The sequence below is a fragment of the Palaemon carinicauda genome, chromosome 45 (assembly GCF_036898095.1).
Source record: "Palaemon carinicauda isolate YSFRI2023 chromosome 45, ASM3689809v2, whole genome shotgun sequence".
NCBI lineage: Eukaryota > Metazoa > Arthropoda > Malacostraca > Decapoda > Palaemonidae > Palaemon > Palaemon carinicauda.
Window position 1 is genome coordinate 18,830,167 of NC_090769.1, and position 27,123 is coordinate 18,857,289.

Sequence of the window (27,123 nt, forward strand, 5' to 3'; positions counted from 1 at the left end):
TGTTGATTGAACCGAGCCTCTAGAAAAGAAGCAATATGAATGTAAGGGGATGATCGTAGAAATAATATTCTTTGCAGTACAGAATATTTTCAAAATAAAAATGCAGTAAGCGATATATACTTACAATAATTAACTTACTACACCAAATGATTAAAATAAAAATATAATGGCTACAAAGTTTTCTAAATCTCACCTGTACGGGCAATGGAACGTATTCTTGTAAGCGCATATAGCAAATAGGCAGCTGTGTTACCTCGAAAATCTAACATTCGATCAAATGAGAATATATAGTCCCGTGACCTGAAAAAAATTTAGCTATTAATAGACACCATGGCAAAAACCAAACAAGAAATTGGATAATAATAATTTATAACTATTGTATTTCAAAAGATGTTTAGTTCAAGGTTTCAGATTAATTGAATATATGGCAATGAAAAATTCAAATACTATTTGTAAACCAATATTCATAGGGTCAACTAAGATAAAATTCTCTACATTCTGTGAAAAGCCCATCACTATTTTTATCTTTTCACAAAAAATAAATTGTAATAAAAAATCAACCCATGCCACAAATCCTACTAGAGATTTGTTTACGAAAATGTCTCACTATCAATGATTTGTAAAATCATCTGGGATATTACATTTATACAGCTCAATCATGATTTTTATGTACAACAAGTGTTAGCCAACCATATCAGTAGAATGTATAAAAAGCTAAACTTGAGTAACTATAGTACTTTTAATCTGTCCACACAAAATGATAAAATAATGGGTGACACTAAAGAAATGGTAGAATAAAGAAAAAAATCTTATAACCTGTCGTGTGAAAGATCAGCATATTTGATGCATCCATATGCAACAGCATCACGTGCTTTTATGAACTCTTCTGATGATAATACTTTATCACGCTCCTTCTCTTTTAATTTTTCTTCTGACCGCTGGCATCCCTCATCCAATAAATCAACCAGTCTCACTGTGTCTCCTATGATAAAACAAAAAAGAAAACAAAGCTTTCAGTTAATACATTATATAAAAAAAATGACAAAAATAATGCATACACTGGTATAACGCATCAAATCAAAACTATCATTTTAAATCCTATTACAGCACAATTGCTTTGTGTGTAAATTAAACCTGGAGTGCATCACTTTGAGAACAAAATTTAAATTTTCGACTATTATTATTACAGTAATATAATTAATTTATTGGCAAAGCTACAACCCTGGTTGGATATGCAGAATGCTACAAGCTCAAGGGCTCCAACAGGAAAAGTAGCCCCTTGAGGAAAGAGCAAATAAAATCACAAATTTTACAAGTAATTTGTATTTTTCCTAACTATACAAACCTGAGTCCTTTAATACGCCGAGTAGCCACTTTGACCTTCAATTAGGGCTTGCAGGTTGGTTGAGGTGGAAAGTGAAACTTAAAGGACTCGGGTTTGAATAGTTAAAAAAATACAAATTACTTTTAAAATTTGTGATTTATTCCTCCTCGAATAAAACCTCTCATCCTTTAATAGGAGACTCATCCTTAGGGGAGAGGAAGCCCAAATAACCACACTGACTAGTTTAAATTCCCAGGATGTCAATATATTCAGGACCTGATACACTTGCAGATGTGTTGGTTCCTGCCACCTCTAATCACTTGAGAGTAGATTTTCATAGGTTGGGCTAGGTTTCTGTCTGTTGATAGATGGTCAATGAAAAACCTATATCCTTGGAAGGATATGTGACAATTTATGCCAAACTAGTTATAATGTAGCCTACATTTTGTCCATCCTTCCCCTGTAATAAGAATGGGGGGGGGGGTGATACTTCTATAACAGACTTGTACAGAACAGCAGCTCAATATAGAAGCTCAACAGCATTATCGGCTGATCCAGCAAAAAACCAGATTGACTGCTGTACCGCAAGAGAGGAAAAGGGGAAGTCACTTCATCCCTAATCCTTGACTAACATTGTGAACTTTAACTTAGATGAGATTTTCCTTGTCGTGTAGGGAGCTAAGTAAGCTACATAACCTTGTGAGCAGGTACCTCATGTCAAAATGAAGACATATCTAAGACTATGGGTATACTTGCATGGATAGTGCGATGTGAAGGTTGCCTGGCAATTCCTGACTCCAGCCTTTTGCACCTGTGCTACTAACTGGTTCTTCCAGAAAGCTAGGGTAGATCCGCTATTCTAGTTTTAAGGGATTGCATCTAGGATGGTCCCCTTATGGAAACACATATCTGATTGTTCCTATGGAGCCAAAATGAAACAGCATTTCAGGATCTCTCATTCCTTTTGTATTGAAGGAAGATGTCTCCCTTTTAGAACATGAAAGCACATATTCTTTCCCTTATAGTCTCCTGTGTAAGGAGGAGAGGAAGAAGGACTGAAGGCATGGCTGCTTGGATTCTATACCCTTACCACGAACCGCTGAATCAAGAAGATGGAGATCAGAAGATCTTCTATCTTTCAAAATTGCTAGTGACAGGAAAATATATGCAGTTTTCCTGCCAACTTAACTGGGGCTAACCAGAGTTCGAACAGGCACAATTAAGAGCCCTGAGGACTCGTAGAAACGCTTCAAATAGATTTAAATCTTACTAGGTAAAGACTCTTGACTACCCTGACTGCTCAGAGGTTTAGTTGATTCTCTTGAAGAGTCCAGGTCTGAATACAAGATCAACACTTAGATCGGGGACCGAGTAGTATCTTTACTGCGGAAATTGGGAGCTTTCCTGATAAAGGAAGAAAGATAAACCACTCACTAGGATACCATTCAACTTGTGGCTGCTAAAGAGGGATCAGGGTCTTTCTGAATCACGATGTGTCCTACAGAATGTTGAGTAATTGGAGAGACAGGGAAATAGGCGCAAGGCAGAAAGGTGGCAATATCTAGGACTTGCAAGGGATAGGTGATGGCAGGCAAAATTTGTTTAAAGAGCTCAAGGTTTGTATTGTTAGGAAAAATACAGATCTAAATCTCATGAGATTGGGATCTGACGCTTTTCCGTAGGTCACCCAGCGCTCCCAGGAGGACAGGTGTCCTCATCAGACGGAGCAACTGATGAGATGGTAGAAAATCTAGAAGAAAGAAGGGGCTTACCATCTTCCTCAGTCTTTCTCATCTGCTCTCAGAAGGAAAGACTTTACAAGTCTGATGTTTAGAATCCTTCCTTGGTGAAGGGATGGCTTCTCGAGATTTTAACAGCAATCCTCAGGTCGAGACAACTCCAAAGAAGACTTACTTGGTGTTGGAGTAAGATGACCCTGAGTCTGTTATAATTAGCCAGTTGTCCAAGAGACTTGACAGACGAATATCACTCCTGTGACATCAAGAAGGTGCGACCAAGTCGAAAACCATACCTCGAGAGCACGCCTGTGTGCTACCGCTGTCATGAGTGCTAGCGTTGATGAGGTAGCGCTAGTTCTTACCCTGGATAAAAAGCCTAGCATGTGACATTTAAATGAGCCGACTTGAAAATCGATCACTGAGGAATAGTCAGACGCCAGAAGCAGTTACAGGTACTCCAGGAACCTGGAAGCAAGCGGACAGGCGATTGCAAGATGACGGGTAATCGTGGGCTGATGGGCAATCGCGGGCTGATGGGAGATCAAGAGCTGACGGGCAATCACAATCTGACGAGCGATCTCAAGCTGACAAGCGACCACGAGCTGGAGCAGGGCTGAGCGAGGCGAGGAGAGTGTATTAAATAAGACGAAACAGCTAGGTGTAAAGGGGGATGGACGCTGGAAGCGTCAAACTCACTGGGGGCTAGCAACACCATCTTCATGCTACGACGAGCCAAACTCCAAGGGATTAGAGAAAGGCATGGACGAGTGCATAATCCTCTCTTAATCCCGCGTGGCGAAGACTACTCCAGGGAGGAACAAACCCGGTTACGGAAAAGGTGTTCACCATGAATAGCAGGAACAAGCTTCGGACTTTGCCCTTCCTCCGCTTGTTGAGCAAGCTCAAAATGAGGGAAGTGTGCCGTCATCAGCACAACTATCAGGAACTGCCACAGATGCAGGAGCAACTTCCACGTGAACAGGTACTTGCTTCGGATTTTGCACTCCATCCGCCAGCTGCCCTCGCAGAACAAAGGAGTGCGTTGTCGCCACGCTGAAGCAAACGACTCGGGATAAAATCTAACCCACGAACTGGAAAGGTGTCCCCGAGAGGGAACATGCTTCAGACTTTGCACTCCCTCCGCCAGTTGCTATTGCAGAATGAGGGAGTGCATCGTCGTTAGCTCTGAAGAAAATCACTCGGGAGAAAACCCAACCTTCAAATGGGAAAGGAGTCCCTCGAGAAGCGCAGGAACATGCTTCAGACTTTGTAGTCCCTCCACCAGCTGGCATCGCAGAACAAGGAAGTGCGCCATTGTCAGCATTACACGAGCAAGACCATAGTCAAGCTCTGGGTTGGCTGCAAGCGACCTCCTGCTGCTGAACTGACTGGGTGCGAGCAACATCTACTTCAAGACCGTGAAGGTGCATCCACATAGGGAACAACTCCCCTGCAAAGGAGGACTGAGCCACTGCGGTATGGGAAGCGAGGGAGTCCTCCAGCCTAAGGGTTGTCCGGCGTCAAAGGGAAGAGATCGTAAAAAAAGTTTCTCCGCCCCAAGCTAAAATCTGGCACTACACTGCCTCCAGAACAGCAACACTCACACCTGTGAAAAATAAACAAAAACTAAAAGAACCGATTAGTCAAATGCCAGTCAAAAAGGGTTGGGAAAAGGAGAGAGAACAATGTCCACTCTCCACCGAGCCAAAAGCAAAACTGACGAGACAACACAGGTGTGTGTGAGCGGGATAGCCAGTACTACCCGCTAAATCCCCGCTAACTAGTGGTGGGGTAGTTATACCTTGCTAAAAGTCTTATGGCTAGTCTTCATCTTCGCCAAAAGTATATTCCCAAATAAAGAGCAAAAGGGTTTGTATTTAGTGTTGCAACGACATAGTTTTTCTTCAAGAAGGCTGGAGAGGCTAATGAGAGTTCTAAACATTTAAAACCATTATGATAAACTTTAGAAGAACTTTAATAATATATTGAAGTTACCCTACACAAAATATAGGAAAATCTATGACTTGCCTTTCACTTACCTGACCGAGTTTTGAATTTCTTCTTATCTTCTCCAAGTACAACACCAAAAGTCACATGATCGACTCGCACTTTATTTGGGTCATAAAACTTGGCTTTTTTACCACATGCCAAAAAACTCTAGAAAAGAAAGAATTCATTGGTCTATAATATAAAATAAGAGCAAAAAATTAAACATTCAATAAGCATCATCTAATTATTATATTTTATTACAAAAAGAAACTTCAATTCATCTGGTATTGATAGACGTGAGTGCATATTTCTAGGGATGAAAAGAATAATAAGAACAAGTGAAGGAAAGAGAGAGCATTTATAATTTTAAAATAATAAACACTAGACTTACATTTAGTCTAAAATTATTGGTGACACACCATCTCAAAAACAATGTTAATAATAAAATCTTTTATTTCTAATCCCGCCTGATGTTCATATTGCTTCTTCTCTAGAAGCTCAGTTTACTGACATTTACCCATAACATTTTATAAAAATTACCATTTTCTTTCCTTACATTAGATACAAGCATCTAGTAAAGTATTAAAACACACTAGTGGTTAATCACAAGAAGTGAAGCAGTGATGTGCCAGAGGCTCTTTATTATTTAAGCCTTGAAACCAAAACTTTACCCTATCCTCTTGACACCACAGGTGAAGTGGGGAGGAGGTGGGTGGAGAAATGGAATGTTTTATTAATGAAATTCCATTCATTGTCATTAGCCTTCCTAGGTGTTCATATTGCCGACTCCCACACTCCGATACAGGTGGGACGCCCGTGAAGGAAAAAGATAGATTCTTTATAAATTAACCCTCTGGTGATCCAACCCATGACACAAGCACTATCAGAATCATTGTTTTAAGCCAGGGGAAGAAGAGGCACTCTACATAGAACAAATTTTCTGGGCCTTAGTACTGCCAAATTATAACAGAAAGGAACTTCCTGTTTGTAGCATTATGTCCAGGAAAGACTGGATTTACATATTATTCGCAGAATATCTTTGCAATGCTTTAAATTATTAAAAAAGGCAGAGAAAACAATTTAAATTTATGGAAAAACATGTACTTATTTCAAATATTCATAAAAAATATAAGAATTACATTAGAAGACTTCATTTTATATGAATATTGTGTAGAAACGGCTGATCTGTCATGTTGTAGCAATGATATAAATATGCTTGGTAATGAGCCACGAGTGATTATAAAATGCTGTTTTATGGTGCGCAATGGCATCATATGTCGATTTACTTGTTAAAATTTTGTAACGTAACTGTCGGAGGAATGAAGATAGATAAAAGCTAAAAATTGCATTGTAAAGTTCAATAAACTTTAAACATATAAGCCATATATAAAAGATATGTAAACTGTCAGAAAGAAATGAGAACTTGTAAAGCAAAGACAGACAATAAATCTTTTTTCTTTATCCAACTAAATTTACAATTAAAGTTTATGTAGAAATATTTCATTTTTCTATAGTATACCATATGAAAATGCAGGGAATGCCCTTTCAAATGGTATTTAAAACATGACAATTGAAATTATTTGCAAATACAAGGTCCCAGGGTGGAAAGAGGATCTTTGCATGAGTAAAATTACTCGTAAAAACAGGCATCAAACGGTTTTGCAGTGAGCAAATCTTTAATGTCCTTTTGCATAACAATTTTGTAAAAAATAACAACAGACAAGGAAATTACTTTTTTATATAAAGCTCACATCCTTTTCCAAAGAAGGAATTCGAAAGAATTGTGACAAACTCCTAGTCCTAAAATTATTTTTAGATGTGAAAGCAGGCAAGAGAGGTATTTTCGTAGTGAATTACAGGGCAATGTAACCTAGGAAAAAAACTACTGTTTCTTATAGAAAAAATTACGCTCTCTTCGAAAATGACACTCGTTTCCGTCGCAAATGAATAGTTTCAGAAATATATATACATCTATATCCTACGATAATGGGGGACCCCCAGTGGGAACTCGGGGTTTTGGGTGGGGAAAACATACTGGGGAAACGATATATAATTGTTTTCCTATAGTAAATAACGTGAATTAACCGAATTTGATGTTCATTTCAATCAGAAACAAACAGATCAACCAATTCGGATAACTTTGAGTTGCACGGTGTCACTTCTCTTACGAACGAACGATAACATTAGCAACGTTACCAATAATACACAGTGTTACCAACGCTGACGTATGGTACACAGAGTTACCAATGGCACGCTGACATTACTAAAGATAGTAATGATAGATATTTCCATATGTATTTTAAATAATTTCTCCATATAAGTTTTACTCAATATATAAAAAGTACAAAAAGGGCACAGAACCTAACAAACCCACCTAACCTAGCCTAGTAGTATGACAGGTCACAAAATAACATTTGATCTACATCGGACGTTGGCAGCACTGGTTACTGTATTTTTTCATGACAAAATCTTTGTAACGGCGCCTCCAAAGTTTATCCAGATATACTGTTTTGTATTTTCTTCCGGTTATTATAATTTCAAGAAGGTAATGTATAGAGAAGAAAAGGTTTGTTTTACATTTATATATCGATTCCCCAGTTTGTTTTCCCCACCCAAAATCCCGAGTTCCCACTGGGGGTCCCCCATTACTGGAGGATATAGATGTATATATATTTCTGAAACTATTAATTTGCGACGGGAACGAGTGTCATTTTCGAAGAGAGCGTAATTTTTTCTATAAGAAAAAGTAGTTGTTTTCCTAGGTTACATTGCCCTGTAATACACTACAATGAAACTGCAAGAGATATCTTATATTCCCAAAGCTTACCTTAGAAAATAGCACTTGTAAATCACTTAATGTTTAGCTTTGAAAACCCTTGGTTTCTGAAAATATGATCAATAGTCTCCATGGGGTTACATGTAGTGTGGATGGGTTTATATGGACCTCTAAAATTGGTTGTCTGAGAAGATTGGTTTGTACCACAACCTTCTTGCACACTCCTACAACAAAGGCTGCAACTGTGTGAACATTCCCTCTAAGGTCAAAACAGGACTAATGGCTTCATCCTCCTACTGTAGTAATTATGATATAGTTTATCACCTGTCAAATCATAGTATGAAAAATATAGAGAGCAAAAGGTGGAAGTAAAGCGCAAGGTACGTGAGGCAAAGAGGGCAGCTGACCTGAGGTGGGGTCAGGGACTGGGTCAGTCATATGAAGAGAATAAGAAGAAGTTTTGGAAAGAAGTGAAGAGAGTAAGGAAGGCCGGCGCAAGAATTGAAGAGACAGTGAAAGATGGAAATGGAAGGTTGTTAAAAGGAGAGGAGGCAAGGATAAGGTGGGCGGAATATTTTGAAAGTTTGCTGAATGTTGAGGATGATAGGGAGGCAGATATAATTGCTGTTCCAGGTGTTGAGGTGCCAGTGATGGGAGATGAGAATGAGAGAGAGATTACAATTGAGAGAAGGAAGTTGAGAGTTAATGTGGGTAAGAGTAAGGTTATGAGATGTACGAGAAGGGAAGGTGGTGCAAGGTTGAATGTCATGTTGAATGGAGAGTTACTTGAGGAGGTGGATCAGTTTAAGTACTTGGGGTCTGTTGTTGCAGCAAATGGTGGAGTGGAAGCAGATGTACGTCAGAGAGTCAATGAAGGTTGCAAAGTGTTGGGGGCAGTTAAGGGAGTAGTAAAAAATAGAGGGTTGGGCATGAATGTAAAGAGAGTTCTATATGAGAAAGTGATTGTACCAACTGTGATGTATGGATCAGAGTTGTGGGGAATGAAAGTGATGGAGAGACAGAAATTGAATGTGTTTGAGATGAAGTGTCTGAGGAGTATGGCTGGTGTATCTCGAGTAGATAGGGTTAGGAACGAAGTGGTGAGGGTGAGAACGGGTGTAAGAAATGAGTTAGCGGCTAGAGTGGATATGAATGTGTTGAGGTGGTTTGGCCATGTTGAGAGAATGGAAAATGGCTGTCTGCTAAAGAAGGTGATGAATGCAAGAGTTGATGGGAGAAGTACAAGAGGAAGGCCAAGGTTTGGGTGGATGGATGGTGTGAAGAAAGCTCTGGGTGATAGGAGGATAGATGTGAGAGAGGCAAGAGAGCGTGCTAGAAATAGGAATGAATGGCGAGCGATTGTGACGCAGTTCCAGTAGGCCCTGCTGCTTCCTCCGGTGCCTTAGATGACCGCGGAGGTAGCAGCAGTAGGGGACTCAGCAATATGAAGCTTCATCTGTGGTGGAAATGTGGGAGGTTGGGCTGTGGCACCCTAGCAGTACCAGCTGAACTCGGCTGAGTCCCTGGTTAGGCTGGAGGAACGTAGAGAGTAGAGGTCCCCTTTTTGTTTTGTTTCTTGTTGTTGTTGGCTACCCCCCCCAAAATTGAGGGAAGTGCCTTTGGTATATGTATGTATGTATGTAAATCATAGTGAACTGTGGAAATCATAGGCTAAGATTTGACCCATTTTGTAACAGGGTATCTACCTTACATGTTAAAGGGATCCAGGATCCAGAACGGGAACAAAATACTTCAAACTTTTTATTCAGTGATGCTGCAAGTATATTTGTGTTTGATCAACACAAACATATCAAAATATCTAGACATACTTAACTGCTTGATGTACACTATTCATTTGGAATAACCTGACTTTATCTGCTTAACTGATCTGCTAATATGTTAAATTTCCCCCAAAATAAACTGAGGGAGATAATTTAATCCTCTCAAATTTGTCCAAGTCAGTAGCACCTCTGCTACCCCGTATATGGATCATGAACTTAATTCCCCTTGGTTCCTGATGTAAACCAATGCAGTATACAGTAGTCTGAGACCACTGCCATAGTAGGTGTTCACTGCTATGTGGTTCCTAGTCCTGAGGACCCTTGCATATTGCTAGACACATATTAATATTCATTTCCCAAACATATGTAAAAGATCTTGGTTGTTCCCTATCCTTCTTATGAAGCATCTGCAAAGAGAAAATTCTGGAATTTTCATTTCCTAGGAAACTATCAAGAATAACTGCCTGCTATAATCCCTTTAACTAAGCAATTAAAAATTAGTTTTGAGATGGAGTCTAGATCAATTATTGTCTTGATGTAGGGATGACATTGGAAAACACATCTTTAGGTATCCCATCAAAATTAATTTCTTAAGTCATGGTCCCTAGAAGTCTCCTTCACTTCTGAACTAATATAAAATTCAATCTCCTGAAATTTTTCAAAAATAGAAGAAAAGACCACATCCTTTCCTCCAACGGGAAAAACCAAAAACGAACTGTTACCTTTATTATTCCAAACACAATCTTCTGAGTTGAAACCAGAAGTAGCTTCTTTAAACTGACCAGGTCCTCAACCTTTCTAGTAACCTGAGCAACATTTTCTGAACCCAAATCCTTTCCAACCAATCATGCAAAAATAGCCACTGCCTGGGTATAAAATAAATCTTAGCCCCAGAATCCTTAAACATTTTGAAATGGAGAACACCATCCTAGTGAACCCTTGATAGGTTGTCCTTAGGCCCAAACAAAGGCATTTGAATTGGTAAACATTTGACTCAATGACAATACGAAGGCAATTCTTCAAATTGGAATGAATAGGAATGGGAAAATATGTCTCTAAGATGTCTTTTGAAAGCATTCAACCTTCTCTCTTTATTTCCCAAAGACTTGTTGAGGGAGTTTCCATGGAAAACTTTGTGAGAACTGTAACCAGTTGAGGGGTGAGACATCTAAAACTGGTCTCCAAATTCCCTTTAGCTACGAGGACAAGAAGTTTCTACTTTCAAAACCTGTGCCTTGGCTGTATTTGTTAGATAACTTAGAAATGAGATTGGTTATTGAACAAGGGAAGATTAAAATCTAGAATGATCCAGTGACCTTCCTTGACTACAGCTAGCACCCATTGATTACGAGAAATGCTCTCCAAAACATTATAAATGGGAAATTCTTCCTCCTGGGATTTGAGGGGAAGAACTGTCATAGAGTTCTCCAGTAAGATCTATGAGTTTGAATGGTAACTTCTGAAATGTCTACTAGATCAGAAGCCTGATGTTCTACAAATGTTACGAAAGGACTTCCTTTGTCACAATTTCAAGGCCAGAGAACATGAACCTCAGGAGAAATAAGGCTGCAACTGTGAGTGAAGCTTACAGGCTCATGAATTACCAGCCTTTCCTTACATCTGAGGTAAAAATTTATCTAGTCTATCCAAAATGATTTAAGAAAATTGAGGTATATACAGGTAGTCGTCAACTTACAACTGTTCAACTTTACTGAGATAACGTCACAAGTATGTTAGAAATAGTACAATAATAGGACAAATATTTCCTAAGAAATAATCTATTTTCTTGTATAAAAATGAACTGATTTTATCTTGGTAAGTTAGCATTTTCTTTTATTGATAATATACAGTGCTCTATCCATTTTCAGTTAAAAATACATTAAGAAAAGTTTTATTATCTGTCAAGTTCATATCATATGTCTGGTGATGTCATATAACCGGCAGAAAGCGAAAGGGCAATAGAGTGATTTCCTTTCAATATGCTAACAATTAATATTCCCATTATCGAAATATCAAGATACAAAGTATTTTGTGGGTCTGTATCGATTGTTATGAGTACCAAGACGAAATATCATAAGGTGAGATCGTCGGTCACTCGGTTCCCACACTGTGATGTCACTGGTGTGTGTTGACAGGGCAGTGCACTTAATTTACTGATCCTATTCCTGTTGTTAACGTTCAAAGTTTTTGAATAATTCAGTTATTATTAGTATCATTATTATCATCATTAATAGAGAGAGAAAAAGAGAGAATAATATGGGCTATAAACGGACTGCATGGAAACTGCGATATCCTATAACATATTGGTGCTGATGTAATATTCATTATGAAGATATTTCGAACTAGAGGGGCACTCAGTATAGCACAGACCTCCGCCTCGGAAGCTTATTGTTTTGTTAAAAAGGTTCTAAAGTTGAAAAATGCTTCCAAAATTGAAAAACAAAATACAAAAATGCTTTAATAGAGCATAATATATCCTATGAAACAAGAAAAGGAAATAATGATATAGAGCAAGAAAATATTGATAAAATATGACTTAAATGATTGCCGAATCATGACGCATCATAATAAAATATACAGGAAGTTCACTTTAAATTCAACATACGTCCAGATCGACTCACGACACATCTCTCGGTCCCTATCTCGGTCGTATGTCGACTACCACCTGTAAGTCATCTTAATAGTAGCAATTTCTGAGCATCAGAACTTACCTATATTATCATTTGTTTGCTTTGTACAGGGAACATTGCACATTTGTTAACAAGGGAATTGGCTTCTGAGATACTATACTCGAAATAGAAAGAAAGGACCGATGGGAGAGGGCACATGGTTTGAAAGATTCCTCCACTAGTGTCATATCTATACAGATCAGCAGCAACCCCCCCCCTCTCTTTTTTTTTTTCTTCTAAGAAGTACAAGTACACATTGTAAATAACTGCCTTAATATAGCCAGTTGACGGCACCGGGACTATGTCTGTACTCTCCAAGGGTTGAAAAAAAGAAGTTTGTCGGGTGGCCGGGGTTCCCTTGGCACCCACGAGTAACTACCGCCATCTCGTTGAAATGTTAGCAGCCGCCTTCCAACTATGGTGAAAACATATTCCCATTAAAGGGCAAGGGTTTATATTCACGTAGGAATAACTTCACTTTTACTAGGCCAGAAAGGTGAAGGAATTGGTTAATTAATTGTGTGCAAACTATTCCTATTAAGAGGAAAAATTATGAGCACAATGGCATCTAAATACTTTCTATGCTAAAGGTCGATTTAATACAAGTTAATTTTAAGACCATTTGTTTCCCCATTCACTATAATTTTTGTCTGGTAAATCCTTAAAATATTAAGTGGCTCCAAGTTTCATAATCTTGGTTTTTAAGCACATTGCTCTGCACAGCATGTGCACCTGCAAATCTTTCTTTTCCTACATACATAACCTTATGAATGTTTAGAGTCAGTAAAAAGGTTTCTATGTTCAACATCATCTTATCACTTGTGAAAAAATGAGTTTCTGTGAAATATGACTATAAAGACTAACAAAATATGACGCAGAGTCTTAATTATCTTAAAATTTATTCTTCTAGTCTATGAAGTACAAAATGTTTAAAAAATAGAAAGTTTTAGAAATTTTAAAAACTAAAAACATCCAAAATAGACATTACCTTAAAGTGTTGTGACTGACCAGCATCAGTAACATAGACCAACCATTGTCCTTTCTCCTCTTCTATTCTCTGCTTCAAACAAGCCATATCTGACGTATCATAAGTGAATCCTCCATCAGATTTCACAACTGTTAAAGGAATATCTGCTCCTTCACCAAACATCACCTGTGAGAAAATAATGGAAATCCTTCTTTAATTACAGACACACAGACGGAAAATAGTACAAGTATATTTCAGGTAAAAATCTAAAGTGGAAGTTTGGCAACTGAAGCTTCTGACTACATATCAATGACACAAATACAAACCTTTCTTCCATCATCTTCCTCCAGATGGCCTGCTTTTTCTAGTTCTTTAACAAGAGATTCCATTCGGCTCTGATAGAATGATTCTCCTCTGTTGATTATTCGAATCTGTAGTCTTTCATAAACCTAGAAGTAAAATTTATGTTGTATAAATTACAGTACTATATCAAAATCACAGAATGAATCTCTTGCAAGAAGCAAAATAATAAAGTTTATTATCAAAATTCCAAACTGCTCAAAGTGCTATACACTACTGTACTAATTTTCCAAAATTAGAACATGTCACTCTTGTATTAATATGAGACCTTAACTAACAAGAAATTATCCTTCCATATCTATATGATCAAATATGGTGATTCAAATGAGCAAGGCATTATACATTCTAAGAAAAATGATTATACAGTACTATAAAACAAAATCCTATAAAAGATAATTCATGTATTAATTCTTGAATTAAACAATGCATGCTGTCTTTTTTCCTAATATTCACCATAATTCATGTAGTCTCCCTCTTTCTTAACAGACAACTTGATTTATCCTTTAATGTTTTCTAATAACTAACTGAATCCTTCCTGTCTACCTTTTCTTTACACTATCAATCACACACCCGTTCCCCACCCACAAATAAATCTATCACTGAAGTCTCCGGTCCTTTTTGGGGAACAGTTTAATTTCACTTATCTTAGCACAAAATTTATTAGAGCTAAAAATTTAAATTTTTCTATTGTTTTATATGAATCTATAATTAGAGAAATAGAAAATTACTGGCTATTAAATGTAAAAGGTTTTGTACGGGGATCATAGGAGTAAAACTCCTTGGTATAAAATAAGCGTTATGTGATTCAGAGTTAATGACCAACTTAATTCTTTTTTTTTCTAATTAAATAATCAGCACAATATTTCATCTCAATATTTTTCCCAATGACCAGTGGTTGACCCATCTCACACACTTCCCCTTACTGAACCTCACATTGTATGCCTTGGAGTACACAAAATTAGAGTAATACAATACTCAAATTTCTCAACACCAAGCCAATGGTCTGGGTTCAATTCCTTTTTGTTCTTTAGTTAGTATGCTGGTAAGAATCTGACTGAAAACTAAGGATGGTTCTATATCAACTTTTTAATGTAATGTTTCGCACTTCAATAATTTTGCTTCCAAACTTTTGCAATTACATCACATCACATGATATAGCAACTGATAGAAGAGCAGTGTACAAGAGTACAATTTCTTTAGCTTTGTATTGATCCAGTTTTCACTTATAATAAGCATTTCAAAATATGTCTCAACAGTTTAAATTGATTTTATAATACAGTAATACTGTCAAAACATTGAACTTTATAAAAATCTAGAAGCCATCTTCTCTTAGTTCCTATCCATGTATCTCCTTGCATCTCAGCTTATTGTCTCTTAATACACGTCACTCTCTTCTACCAACACAGCTACTGGATTCAACAGGCTCTCCTTATTCTAAAAAACTACTCTAATGAAATTTCAACTGAGCCATCCTATATCCTCCTAAAACACACAAAATCAACGTTTGTTATTACACAATTACTGTATTGTGAAAACATTGTCAATTTTAACCCATGGTACTGAAGGGTTGGTTTTGTATATAAAAAAAAGCACAAAATGAATTGAACTATTTTGAACCGACTAGTAATAACTTTACAAGGTTTCTCAATACAGAGTACACTAATACCTTTTGAAATTCCTGCTTTGAGATATCACAGATTTCTTCCCATCCTTTGATATGTATTGGGTCATGTGCTTGTAATTGTACCACAGCTTCATAAGCTCTTTTCTTAAAGGCTTCATCTTCATCAAACCGTTTCTTTGATTCCTTATAGAAAGCTTGGAGATCAGCTATAGGTGGAGGGTTATTGGCAAAATCAGGGAAGGAATCCTGGAAAAAAGAACATATTAATACAAATTAATTTTTTAGAATAAAACCAATGTTGAAATATAAAAAAGTAAACTTACAAAGTGTAAGAAATTAATGAAGTGTCAGATAGTACATTACAGATGTATCACAATATATGTATAAGGTATATACTATGCAAATACATTCTTTAGAATAAAACCAATGTTGAAATATAAGAAAGTAAACTTACAAAGTGTAAGAAATTAATGAAGTGTCAGATAGTACATTACAGATGTATCACAATATATGTATAAGGTATATACTATGCAAATACATTCTTTAGAATAAAACCAATGTTGAAATATAAGAAAGTAAACTTACAAAGTGTAAGAAATTAATGAAGTGTCAGATAGTACATTACAGATGTATCACAATATATGTATAAGGTATATACTATGCAAATACATTCTTTAGAATAAAACCAATGCTGAAATATAAAAAAGTAAACTTACAAAGTGTAAGAAATTAATGAAGTGTCAGAAGGAACATTACAGATGTATCACAATACTGTATATGTATAAGGTATATACTATGCAAATACATTCTTTAGAATAACACTAATGTTGAAATATAAAAAAGTAAACTTACAAAGTGTAAGAAATTAATGAAGTGTCAGAAGGAACATTACAGATGTATCACAATACTGTATATGTATAAGGTATATACTATGCAAATACATTCTTTAGAATAACACTAATGTTGAAATATAAAAAAGTAAACTTACAAAGTGTAAGAAATTAATGAAGTGTCAGAAGGAACATTACAGATGTATCACAATATATGTATAAGGTATATACTATGCAAATACATTCTTTAGAATAAAACCAATGTTGAAATATAAGAAAGTAAACTTACAAAGTGTAAGAAATTAATGAAGTGTCAGATAGTACATTACAGATGTATCACAATATATGTATAAGGTATATACTATGAGAAGCCAAATAAACCAAATAAAAGACTTGCCTTTAAATGTGCAATTAACATGCCAAACTGAGTTCCCCAGTCACCCAAATGATTTATCCGAAGCACGTCATGACCGAGAAATTCCAAGAGTCGGCATATGCTATCTCCAATAATGGTAGACCTGTATGGACAGATATTCAAAATTAATAGGTTTTATAAGAAGAACTAAACAACTTCTGCTGGTAATTTGCTATTTAAAAAAATTTTCAGACTGGAATATTTTACAATAAAAACCTTTTATAAACCATATAAACAAAATAAATAGACAATCTGGGGTTAAATCAAAATGTAACTCTAGTTAAAAAGCAAGTCACTCATTTCCCTACAGGACAGGAGGCATGGAGAGATCATCATAAGTATCAGAACAAGTTAACTTCCACTAGAGATTAAATTTTTTCAATGTTTTACATGTTTCTTTAAACTAAAAACTATCATACTCCTCAGCCATACGAGCTACAAGAATTTCAATTCTATGTCTAATTTACTATAATTGTTTACTATTAGATCTTTAGCCCCAAAAGAGAATAAAGAAATTACAAGGAGATGGGATTGGAGAAAGAAAAACCAGATCTATTTTAAGTCTAACAAACTATGCTGGGAATAAGGACTGTAAATGATTGGTTGGTAACCGATGAGGCAGACAACCTCTAAGCTTCAAAGGAGGAAACAGGCATTTTACAATTATAATACCATAGTGCAAAAAAATAACTTGGAAAAAGGGTAAGATTTAATTCTGCAAGAAAAATATCCCAAAAAAAGGAATACTAACTCTATCCTATCACTACAATTGAAATAATGCCTAAATGGTAAACACTGCCTACAGCAAAGAGGGCAAGCCACCTGAATACCACAGTAAAAAAAATCAATGAACTGCAACTGACATAGAAGTCAGTCACTACATAAAAACCTTTCACAAAAAGGATATACCAATACACACAAACACTTTCAATGAGCCAATAATCACTCTATAAAATGCGGTGAATTCACTGAAGCTCCTTGACCATCTCAAACCAGTGTAAAAACACCCTACGGTACCATCACAAAACTTGAAATATTGTAAAATCCTCAAAATCTCTCTTCCCTCAAGTATAGCACTGTAGTTATATAGCATTGTTTAAAAAAAATTTACCACCAAACACAACACTGACAACTAAACTACCCAAAACCTGAATAATTTCTGACGGAAGTTTTTTTCATAATCAAAACCCAATTAGCTCTTTTTCAATCAATTGACAATCAGTGTTCTTACTAAGATCAATAGAATTTTGATAAAAATGTTATTTTTATTAGTAAAATAAATTTTTGAATATACTTACCCGATAATCATGTAGCTGTCAACTCCGTTGCCCGACAGAATTCTATGGAGGGATACGCCAGCTATCACAATACTAGAAGGGGGTGTATTTACCAGCGCCACCTGTGGCCAGGTACTCAAGTACTTCTTGTTGACACCTCCTCAATTATTCCTCGGTCCACTGGTTCTCTATGGGGAGGAAGGGAGGGTCGATTAAATCATGATTATCGGGTAAGTATATTCAAAAATTTATTTTACTAATAAAAATAACATTTTTCAATATTAAACTTACCCGATAATCATGTAGCTGATTCACACCCAGGGGGGTGGGTGAAAAACCAGTGTACAAGACTAAAGGATAGCTAAGTATCCCGTATTTCATATAATCAGTTATCCACAATAACAATGAAATAATAAGTACCTGGTAAGGAAGTCGACTTGAACCGTTACTCTGCCTTTAATAAGATCGTCTTCCTTACTGAGCGCAGCGTTCCTCTTGGGAGGCTGAATCAACTCAAAGGTGCTAAAGTATACAGGGCTGCAACCCATACTAAAGGACCTCATCACAACCTTTAACCTCGGCGCTTCTCAAGAAAGAATTGACCACCCGCCAAATCAACAAGGATGTGGAAGGCTTCTTAGCCGACCGTACAACCCATAAAAAGTATTCAAGAGAAAGGTTAAAAGGTTATGGGATTATGGGAATGTAGTGGCTGAGCCCTCGCCTACTACTGCATTCGTTGCTACGAATGGTCCCAGGGTGTAGCAGTACTCGTAAAGAGACTGGACATCTTTGAGATAGAATGATGCGAACACTGACTTGCTTCTCCAATAGGTTGCATCCATAACACTCTGCAGAGAATGGTTCTGTTTGAAGGCCACTGAAGTAGCCACAGCTCCCACTTCATGTGTCCTTACCTTCAGCAAAGCAAGGTCTTCTTCCTTCAGATGAGAATGTGTTTCTCTAATCAGAAGCCTGAATAGTAAGAAACTGAGTTCTTAGAACTTGGAAAAGAAGGTTTCTTGATAGCACACTATAAGGCTTCTGATTGTCCTTGTAAAGGTTAAGACCTTTTTAGATAGTACCTAAGAGCTCTAACTGGGCAAAGTACTCTCTTCAGATCATTCCCCACCAAGTTGGACAGGCTTGGGATCTCGAACGACTTAGGCCAAGGACGTGAAGGAAGCTCGTTTAGCAAAAACCGAGCTGCAAGGAACATGTAGCCGTTTCAGATGTGAAAACAATGATCCTGCTGAAGGCGTGGATCTCACTTACTCTTTTAGCTGTTGTCAAGAACACGAGGAAAAGAGTTTTTAATGTGAGGTCCTAAAAAGAGGCTGATTGGAGAGGTTCAAATCTTGATGACATAAGGAACCTTAGGACCACGTCTAGATTCCAGCCTGGAGTGGACAACCGACGTTCCTTTGAGGTCTCAAAAGACCTAGGGAGGTCCTGTAGATCTTTGTTGGTGGAAAGATCCAAGCCTCTGTGGCGGAAAACCGCTGCCAACATACTTCTGTAACCCTTGATCGTAGGAGCTGAAAGGGATCTTACTTTCCTTAGATATAACAGGAAGTCAGCAATCTGGGTTACAGTGGTACTGGTTGAGGAAACTGCATTGGTCTTGTACCAGCTACGGAAGACTTCCCCTTGAGACTGATAGATTCTGAGAGTGGATGTTCTCCTTGCTTTGGCAATCGCTCTGGCTGCCTCCTTCGAAAAGCCCCTAGCTCTTGAGAGTCTTTCGAAAGTCTGAAGGCAGTCAGACGAAGAGCGTGGAGGATTGGGTGTACCTTCTTTACGTGAGGTAGACTTAGAAGGTTCACTCCTAGAGGAAGAGTCCTGGGAATGTCGACCAGCCATTGCAGTACCTCTAAGAACCATTCTCTCGCGGACCAGAGCGGAGCCAACCAACGTCAGCCGTGTCCCTTAGTGAGAGGAGAACTTCTAAAGTACTCTGTTGACAATCTTGAACGGCGGGAATGCATACAGGTCGAGATGGAACCAATCCAGCAGAAAAGCATCCACGTGAACTGCTGCTGGGTCTGGAATCGGAGAACAATACAAAGGAGTCTCTAGGTTATCGAGGTAGTGAACAGATCTATGGTTGGCTGACCCCACAGGGCCCAAAGTCTGTTGCAAACATTCTTGAGAAGGGTCCACTCTGTGGGGATGACCTGACCCTTCCGTCTGAGGTGATCTGCCATGACATTCATACCGCCCTGAATGAACCTCGTTACCAGTTAGCTTTCGATCTAAAGACCAGATGAGTAGGTCCCTTGCGATCTAGAACAACTTCCACGAAAGAGTCCCTCCCTGCTTGAAGATGTAAGCCAGGGCTGTGGTGTTGTCAGAGTCCACCTCCACCACTTTGTTAAGCTGGAGGGACTTGAAGTTTATCAAGGCCAGAATAACCGCCAACAACTTCTTGCAAATGATGTGAAGTGTCCTTTGCTCCTGATTCCATGTTCCCGAGCATTCTTGTCCGTCCAAAGTCGCACCCCAGCCCGTGTCTGATGCGTCCGAGAGGAGACGGCGGTCGTGTTTCTGAACAGCCAAAGGTAGCCTTCCTTGAGAAGAAAGCTGTTCTTACACCACGCGAGAGAAGACCTCCTCTCTTCGGAAACAGGAACTGAGACCGTCTCTAGCGTCATGTCCTTTATCCAGTGAGCAGCTAGATGATACTGAAGGGGGGGGGAGGTGGAGTCTCCCTAACACGATGAACAGGGCCAGCGATGAAAGTGTCCCTGTTAGACTCATCCACTACCTGACTGAGCATCGGTTCCTTCTCAGCATGCTCTGGATGCATTCTAGGGCTTGGAAGATCCTTGGGGCCGACGGAAAAGTCCGAAAAGCTCGACTCTGAAGATCCATACCCAAGGAGACAATGGTCTGGGATGGAACGAGCTGAGACTCCTCAAAATTGACCAGGAGGCCCAGTTCCTTGGTCAGATCCATAGTCCATTTGAAAATCTCCAGACAGCGACGACTTGTGGGAGCTCTTAAAAGCCAGTCGTCTGACGGAGCCGGACACAAGATCATGATACTGCTGCACAGACTGTGAACTGTCAATCATGGGCAAGCGAGGAAGAACAGTGACAACCCGAATCTGTCTAGACTGTCTGGGTCGTACAGACAACTCCTTAACGGGTTGCTGAGGTTGCCGCACTGCGTCACAACAAGTCACTTCTGTTGGTTGTTGAACGTCTTCCCCGTGACACATTGACTCCGTAAACAAAAAATCCTCTAACAAGGACTAAGCTTGGACTGCATGTCATGCAACACAGCTCAAGGTCTATGGGAGCAGGTGTGGTAACAGACGGGATTAGTGACTGAAGTGGAACCCTTACCTTCCCTGGAAGCATGTTATGCTTAAATAAAAGTCCATAAGAGGTTATGCAGCTAAAGGCTCCCTCCAAATGACAGAGTCCTCAAGGAAATATCAGAAGGAGGGAGAAAAGAACTTTCTCATCTACAGGGACCGTATCCTAGAAAAGCTAAGTTCTCTGAGTGAGGGTTCCCTGGTGCAAAAGCAGCAGACTAGAAGGCAACGTTATGAAACTGCTTGACAGTCTAGTGAGTTGGCAACAACCCAAGATGTGTGACTGAGAAGCATGCGGTAAGGTATGCAGAGCATGATGTATGCACAGTATGCTGTATGCAGAGCATGCTGTATGTAGAGCATGTTGTATGCAGAGCATGCTGAATGCAGAGCATGCTGTATGCAGAGCATGTTGTATGCAGAGCATGCTGAATGCAGAGCATGCTGTATGCAGAGCATGTTGTATGCAGAGCATGCTGTATGCAGAGCATGCTGTATGCAGAGCATGTAGTAAGCAGAGCCTGCTGTAAGCAGAGCCTGCCGTAAGGAAAGCAGAGCGTGTGCATGGCGTTTAACATTTCTCAGAAATTCCATGACCAGTGCTAGAGTGCTTTATGTATGCTTGCATGGGGTTAAAAATCAACATAATGTTTACCTTACATTCATAACTCATGATTCATATTTTTGCCATGGTTTGAAAATGGAGGTAAGGTATGCTGAACAGCAGAGTCAGAACGAGCTGGAACAACAATAGTTGTGGTTTCCTCTTCAAGACTCTGTTGAGGGAACACCTGAGGCTCAGTCTGCAAAGGCTGAATAAAAGACAAGCAGAAGGAAGGCGCATGGGTGGAGGAGGCTGACTCCTAGCATGAGTGGTTGAACCCAAGGGTTGCGCTTGCTGAGCGGTTGGCGGAAGCGGAGTAGCAAGTTCCAGTTCCTGTGGTGTGAGCGGAGTGCGATGAGGAAGAGGCTGCGCAGAACAAGGTAAATGTCTCGCAAGCTGAGGCTCCTGAGGCGCAAGGCTAAGGTGTTGTGGTGCTTGCCTTGTGGAGGGTTGAGCTCGCTGCAGCGAGAGCTGAGGAAACTGACTCATGGACGGGAGAGGTTGTTGTACCTCAACCGAGTGTTGCATCACTGGTGGAGCAGCAAGTGGAGGCGGAGGAAGAGAGGTATAATCCTCCTGATCCCATTGTAAAGGTTGCCTTAAGGAAGGCGGAGGCTGAACACCACAGGGAACAGCAAACTCAGCACGTGGCTCAACATCGTACGCCTGGCAGGTGGTACTGCCATCAGGCGGAGCGAGCGTAGGCGGAGGGAGTGTAAGTGGAGGCGGAGGAGCAACACTCTCAGCCCGACACTCACGCATCAAGTCCGAAAGCTGTGCTTGCATGGACTGTAGTAGAGTCCACAACATCGTACGCCTGGCAGGTGGTACTGCGATCAGGCGGAGCGAATGTAGGTGGAGGGAGTGTAGGCGGAGGCGGAGGAGCAACACTCTCAGCCCGACACTCACGCATCAAGTCCGAAAGCTATGCTTGCATGGACTGTAGTAGAGTTCACAACATCGTACGCCTGGCAGGTGGTACTGCGATCAGGCGGAGCGAGCATAGGCGGGGGGAGTGTAGGCGGAGGCGGAGGCGCAACACTCTCAGCCCGACACTCACGCATCAAGACCGAAAGTTGTGACTGCATGGACTGCAGTAGAGTCAACTTGGGGTCGGCAGACACTAAGGTCTGCTGAGGTAAAGCCTTAACAGCAGAGATCTGTTGCGGCAGAACCTTACTCCTCTTAGGCGGAGTGTATTCAACTGATGACTGAGGAGAGTCAGAGCTAACCCAATGACTGCATTCGGGTTGTTGAACTTTAACTTCGTACGTCTGGCATAGGTCTGGACTTTACGTTTAAGAGGTCTTGAGACCTGAGACCAGCGTTACTCTGCCTTATTTTCTCCCCTAAATCTCTTCTGCAGACGAGCAAAATAAGGGCTCAATCGTCTGCGGGTGGGAGTGACGGTCTCGGTAAGACACGCCCACAACCACCGAGGATACTTCTGTGCGCCGATCAAGGCCTGCTGAACCCTTATGCCCTTCGACATTGCTTCTCCCCTGGGCTTGGGAGCTTGCAAGAGGTCCCGGACTGGGAGGACGACTGGCGCGCACAAAAGTACCCTCACGCACAACACTGACATACTTTGCGCTAATCACTTATCACTTTGATTTCTGTTTGCACTTATTTCACTGAACTCGAAACTTTAAGTGGTTTGTACCTGAAACACGCAATTCTATCCTTTCTCAAAAGTTAGTAATTGCGAAAACAGAATTACAATGTAACAGAAAAATCTAATGAAAGATAATTCAGTGGCTGGAAAGAGACTAAACACTAGATCACTCTAGAAACGTTTAGTTTCTTCCCCTAAAGAGACTAGGGAGAAGAGCAAAAACGATAACGACGTTACTCGTACGCCTGGCAGGCTTGAATGAAACGTTTATCCTCTTTCTCCCTCCGTCTCTATCTCTCTCTCTCTCTCTCTCTCTTGACTTAGAACCTGAGAGAAGAGCCCAATCATATATATCGTTAAAACATATTATTGTTAAAGGAAAAAACTGAAAAGTTCCTTTATTAGGATCAAAACCATTAAGTTAAGAAAGAATGAACAAAACGCTAGACACGGTTACTCTTACTGCAACGTGAAACCGTGAACATTCTTTCTCTATCGTAACGATAGAGTGCAAGTTGAACGTTCTGAACGTCAACAACTGCAGAGACAAAACAAAACGTTAGTTCAACTTTGAAAACAGTACGAGACTATCAAAGAAATTCTTTCAAACTCTGTGGCGGAAATAGCATAATATGTTAACAGGTAAAACCGAAATGACGGGCTCAATGTTAATTAACTTCGGTACCAAGAAAAGACCGCCTACTATTAGGAAGGTCGAATATAAACAAATATAAAAATTAATTTTAATAAGTTTATAATAAAAGGAAGTTAATCGAAGAGGCCTATAAGAGGCGGAGAGATATAAAATAAATCTATAACTTTATTTAAGCAATCTTCTTCCTTCTAGTCTAATTAATTCCAAAAGCTAACTAAGCTAATATAGAAGTTTCCAGTAAAGCGACAGCCGAAATCAAAGAGAAATACTTCACCAAAGTCGTGAAAATACTCCAAGAACATAAGCGTATCCCAGAACGTCTTGCCGGAAGCACGACAGAGGAATAATTGAGGAGGTGTCAACAAGAAGTACTTGAGTACCTGGCCACAGGTGGCGCTGGTAAATACACCCCCTTCTAGTATTGTGATAGCTGGCGTATCCCTCCATAGAATTCTGTCGGGCAACGGAGTTGACAGCTACATGATTATCGGGTAAGTTTAATATTGAAAATTTCTTGATTCTATATCACCTTAATGTTCATATTGTTTCTCCAGAACCCTGTTTAATCGATGTTTACCCATGAGATTTTTTTTCAAATTTTAATTTTCCCATTTTCTTTCACTTCAAAACATGCCTTACTATCATTATTACTAGCTAAGCTACAACCCTAATTGGGAAAGCAGAACCCCTTCTAGCAGTAAGTGGTAAGAAGAAAAATCTTGCTGCATCGGATCCCCTTTGTCTTCAGTTTTAAAGTCCGGTATTATCTCTCTCATTCATACACTACTATGAGTCAATGGGGAGGAGGGTTGGCATGTATATGACAATAAAAATAAGAAATTCTGTTCATTTTTATGAACCTCCCTGATGTTCATATTGCTGACTCCCACACTGGTGGGACACAATTGAAAGAAAGAGAGGGACAAATTTAAGTACAAGATTTGTAATGAGGTTAAGGATTACCAACCTGGTCAAGATTAATTTGACAGACCATTTACACTACAGTTTGAAATATGAGACTTCAGATTGTTTATTACAGAAGTAATTAAAAATACTGTATCGTAGATGGTCTCTAAATGTTACTTTTGATCTAGCTAATATTTTTGATTGATTTTAAATTAAAAATTAAATACAACCCCATATTCACAGATCACTGACTAATAAATCAACTGAACTCAAAATTACTTGGATCACATCCTCTGCAGCCACTATGGACATAGAGCCCAATAGTCATAATGAGCAAACTATGCTTCTTTAAGATAATGTTTGGCAAAAACTGACCTGGTACGTCATTGAGCTGTTGCTAAAACCTTGTCCATAGAAAGACTTTACAAAAGTTTAGTGAAGTACCTGCACTCTCATGTACCTTCACTTTAAAGCATGTTAAAATTTCTGAATCTAATTCCTAGAGAGCTTTTGCAATCAAATTTTTAAATTAGAATGTCAGCATTTTTTTGTTAATAGGCAATTAGGGACCCTCAGCCCACAGAACAAATCAGGGACGCTTCCTTTCGTTTTGTCTGAGTACATCTGTATAGCTCTTAATGTACAAAGAAAACTACTTTCTACTAAAATGTCTTCATTCTGTTTTAGTAAAGTGATATGACAAAATTGACGTAGACTCCAGTCTTAAAATCATAAAGTATTTGGTTCTGAAGGAAAGTAAGAGAGACAAGACTATATTGCATTCCCCAAAGCCTACCATGACTGACAACAATTGTAATTCACTTATGCGTTAACCCGACATTAGACCTAACAGAAATAGTATTTTGATTGTGAAATCATTATGCGATAGATTTTCCACTTGTTAAAATCTTGTCCCCTTTTAAATACTATAATACCCAATTCCATTCCTTTGTTACGAGCATGTATTTATTGAAATGGGAACATTTTTAAATTTCTACAATCTTATGGGTATACGTTCATTAAACTGGACTTATTGAGAAGAAATATGAACATCAGAGGAGATTCTGAGATATAATGTTTCCTTTTGTATAATTTCAGTTTTAAAGAATGTCAGCACTGTTGGGATGTTAAAGAGAAACCCATTGTAACTTCTCATTCCTTGAATAAATGCCACATAAATCAACTTAATTCTATTATAATCATCATAAAAATTTCTATTTCCATTATCCTTTATCAGGTTACAAAGGAAATAAGCTCTCTTCTGGCTCTTCTGTTTCCCTTAACTCATGTCAGGTCTACCATAAACAAACTTAAGAGTATGGAAAAACAATGACATTAAAAATTCCATATACTTTTAGTAGGTGAATTAACATATAAATAACTGTAACAATGGTAATTCAAGTAAGGTTTCATTTTTTATATTTGTGGTGAAGCCATTATTGTTGAAGAATGGTAACAAATTGAAGAATATACAGAAAGCAGATTCACATAACTTTTAGCTTGCCTTTACATTACACTTATGGCTTAGAATTTCAACGTACCTGAGGTGACCCACATGCATTTCTTTAGCAATGTTAGGTGATGAAAAATCTACAACTACTCGCTTCGGTGCTGTTGGAGGAGGAGTGACACCATTGAGGACAATATTGCTCACCTAAATGAGAGAGGCCATAGTTAAACTGGTTAATCACAAACATATGTTCATTCTAAAATTACTATCCTATCGAATATTATTATTTTGTATATCATCATCATCATCATCTCCTCCAACGCCTATTGACGCAAAGTACCTTGGTTAGATTTTGCCAGCTGTCTCTATCTTGACTTTTTAATTCAATACTGCTAAGATATACCGCCTAGCACGGTATATATTGACTCCAAATTATTAAATCAGACACAATGTAATTAATAATCATGTCTAACTAACATGATTCATCAATTGTTCTTTTTAAATTTCCAGCTTCAACTTCAAACACACTGAATTTTGTGGAGAGTTCTGCATTATTATGGAATTCCTCTTAAATATGTAAATTTGATTCTGTTCATGAGCATAGCATGTGCAAAGTTAATGTTAATGGAGTCTTATCAAATGAATTTCCAGTGAACAGCGGAGTACTCCAAGGGAATGTGTTGTCACCTATGTTGTTTATCCTCCTCATGGATTTTGTAATGCATAGTTCAGTCAGAGATGGTCGAGAAGGATTGGAGTGGATTGGTGATAGGAATTTAGCATGCCTAGAGTATGCTGATGATGCAGTCCTTGTTAGCAG

At 38.7% G+C, this 27,123-nt stretch overlaps 1 protein-coding gene across 2 annotated transcripts in view; it reads right to left on the reverse strand.

Moving 5' to 3' along the window:
* Positions 1-27,123, reverse strand: part of LOC137634811 (arginine--tRNA ligase, cytoplasmic-like) — a 77,168-nt gene that overhangs the window by 9,920 nt on the left and 40,125 nt on the right. For both annotated transcript variants that reach the window (XM_068367360.1, XM_068367362.1), the window contains exons 5-12: positions 26,395-26,507; positions 16,457-16,577; positions 15,272-15,475; positions 13,572-13,694; positions 13,267-13,431; positions 5,103-5,220; positions 817-982; positions 194-300 (exon numbers count right to left, since the gene is read on the reverse strand). In XM_068367360.1, coding sequence (XP_068223461.1) covers positions 194-300; positions 817-982; positions 5,103-5,220; positions 13,267-13,431; positions 13,572-13,694; positions 15,272-15,475; positions 16,457-16,577; positions 26,395-26,507 — 1,117 coding nt within the window. The remainder of the gene's footprint in view (positions 1-193; positions 301-816; positions 983-5,102; positions 5,221-13,266; positions 13,432-13,571; positions 13,695-15,271; positions 15,476-16,456; positions 16,578-26,394; positions 26,508-27,123) is intronic.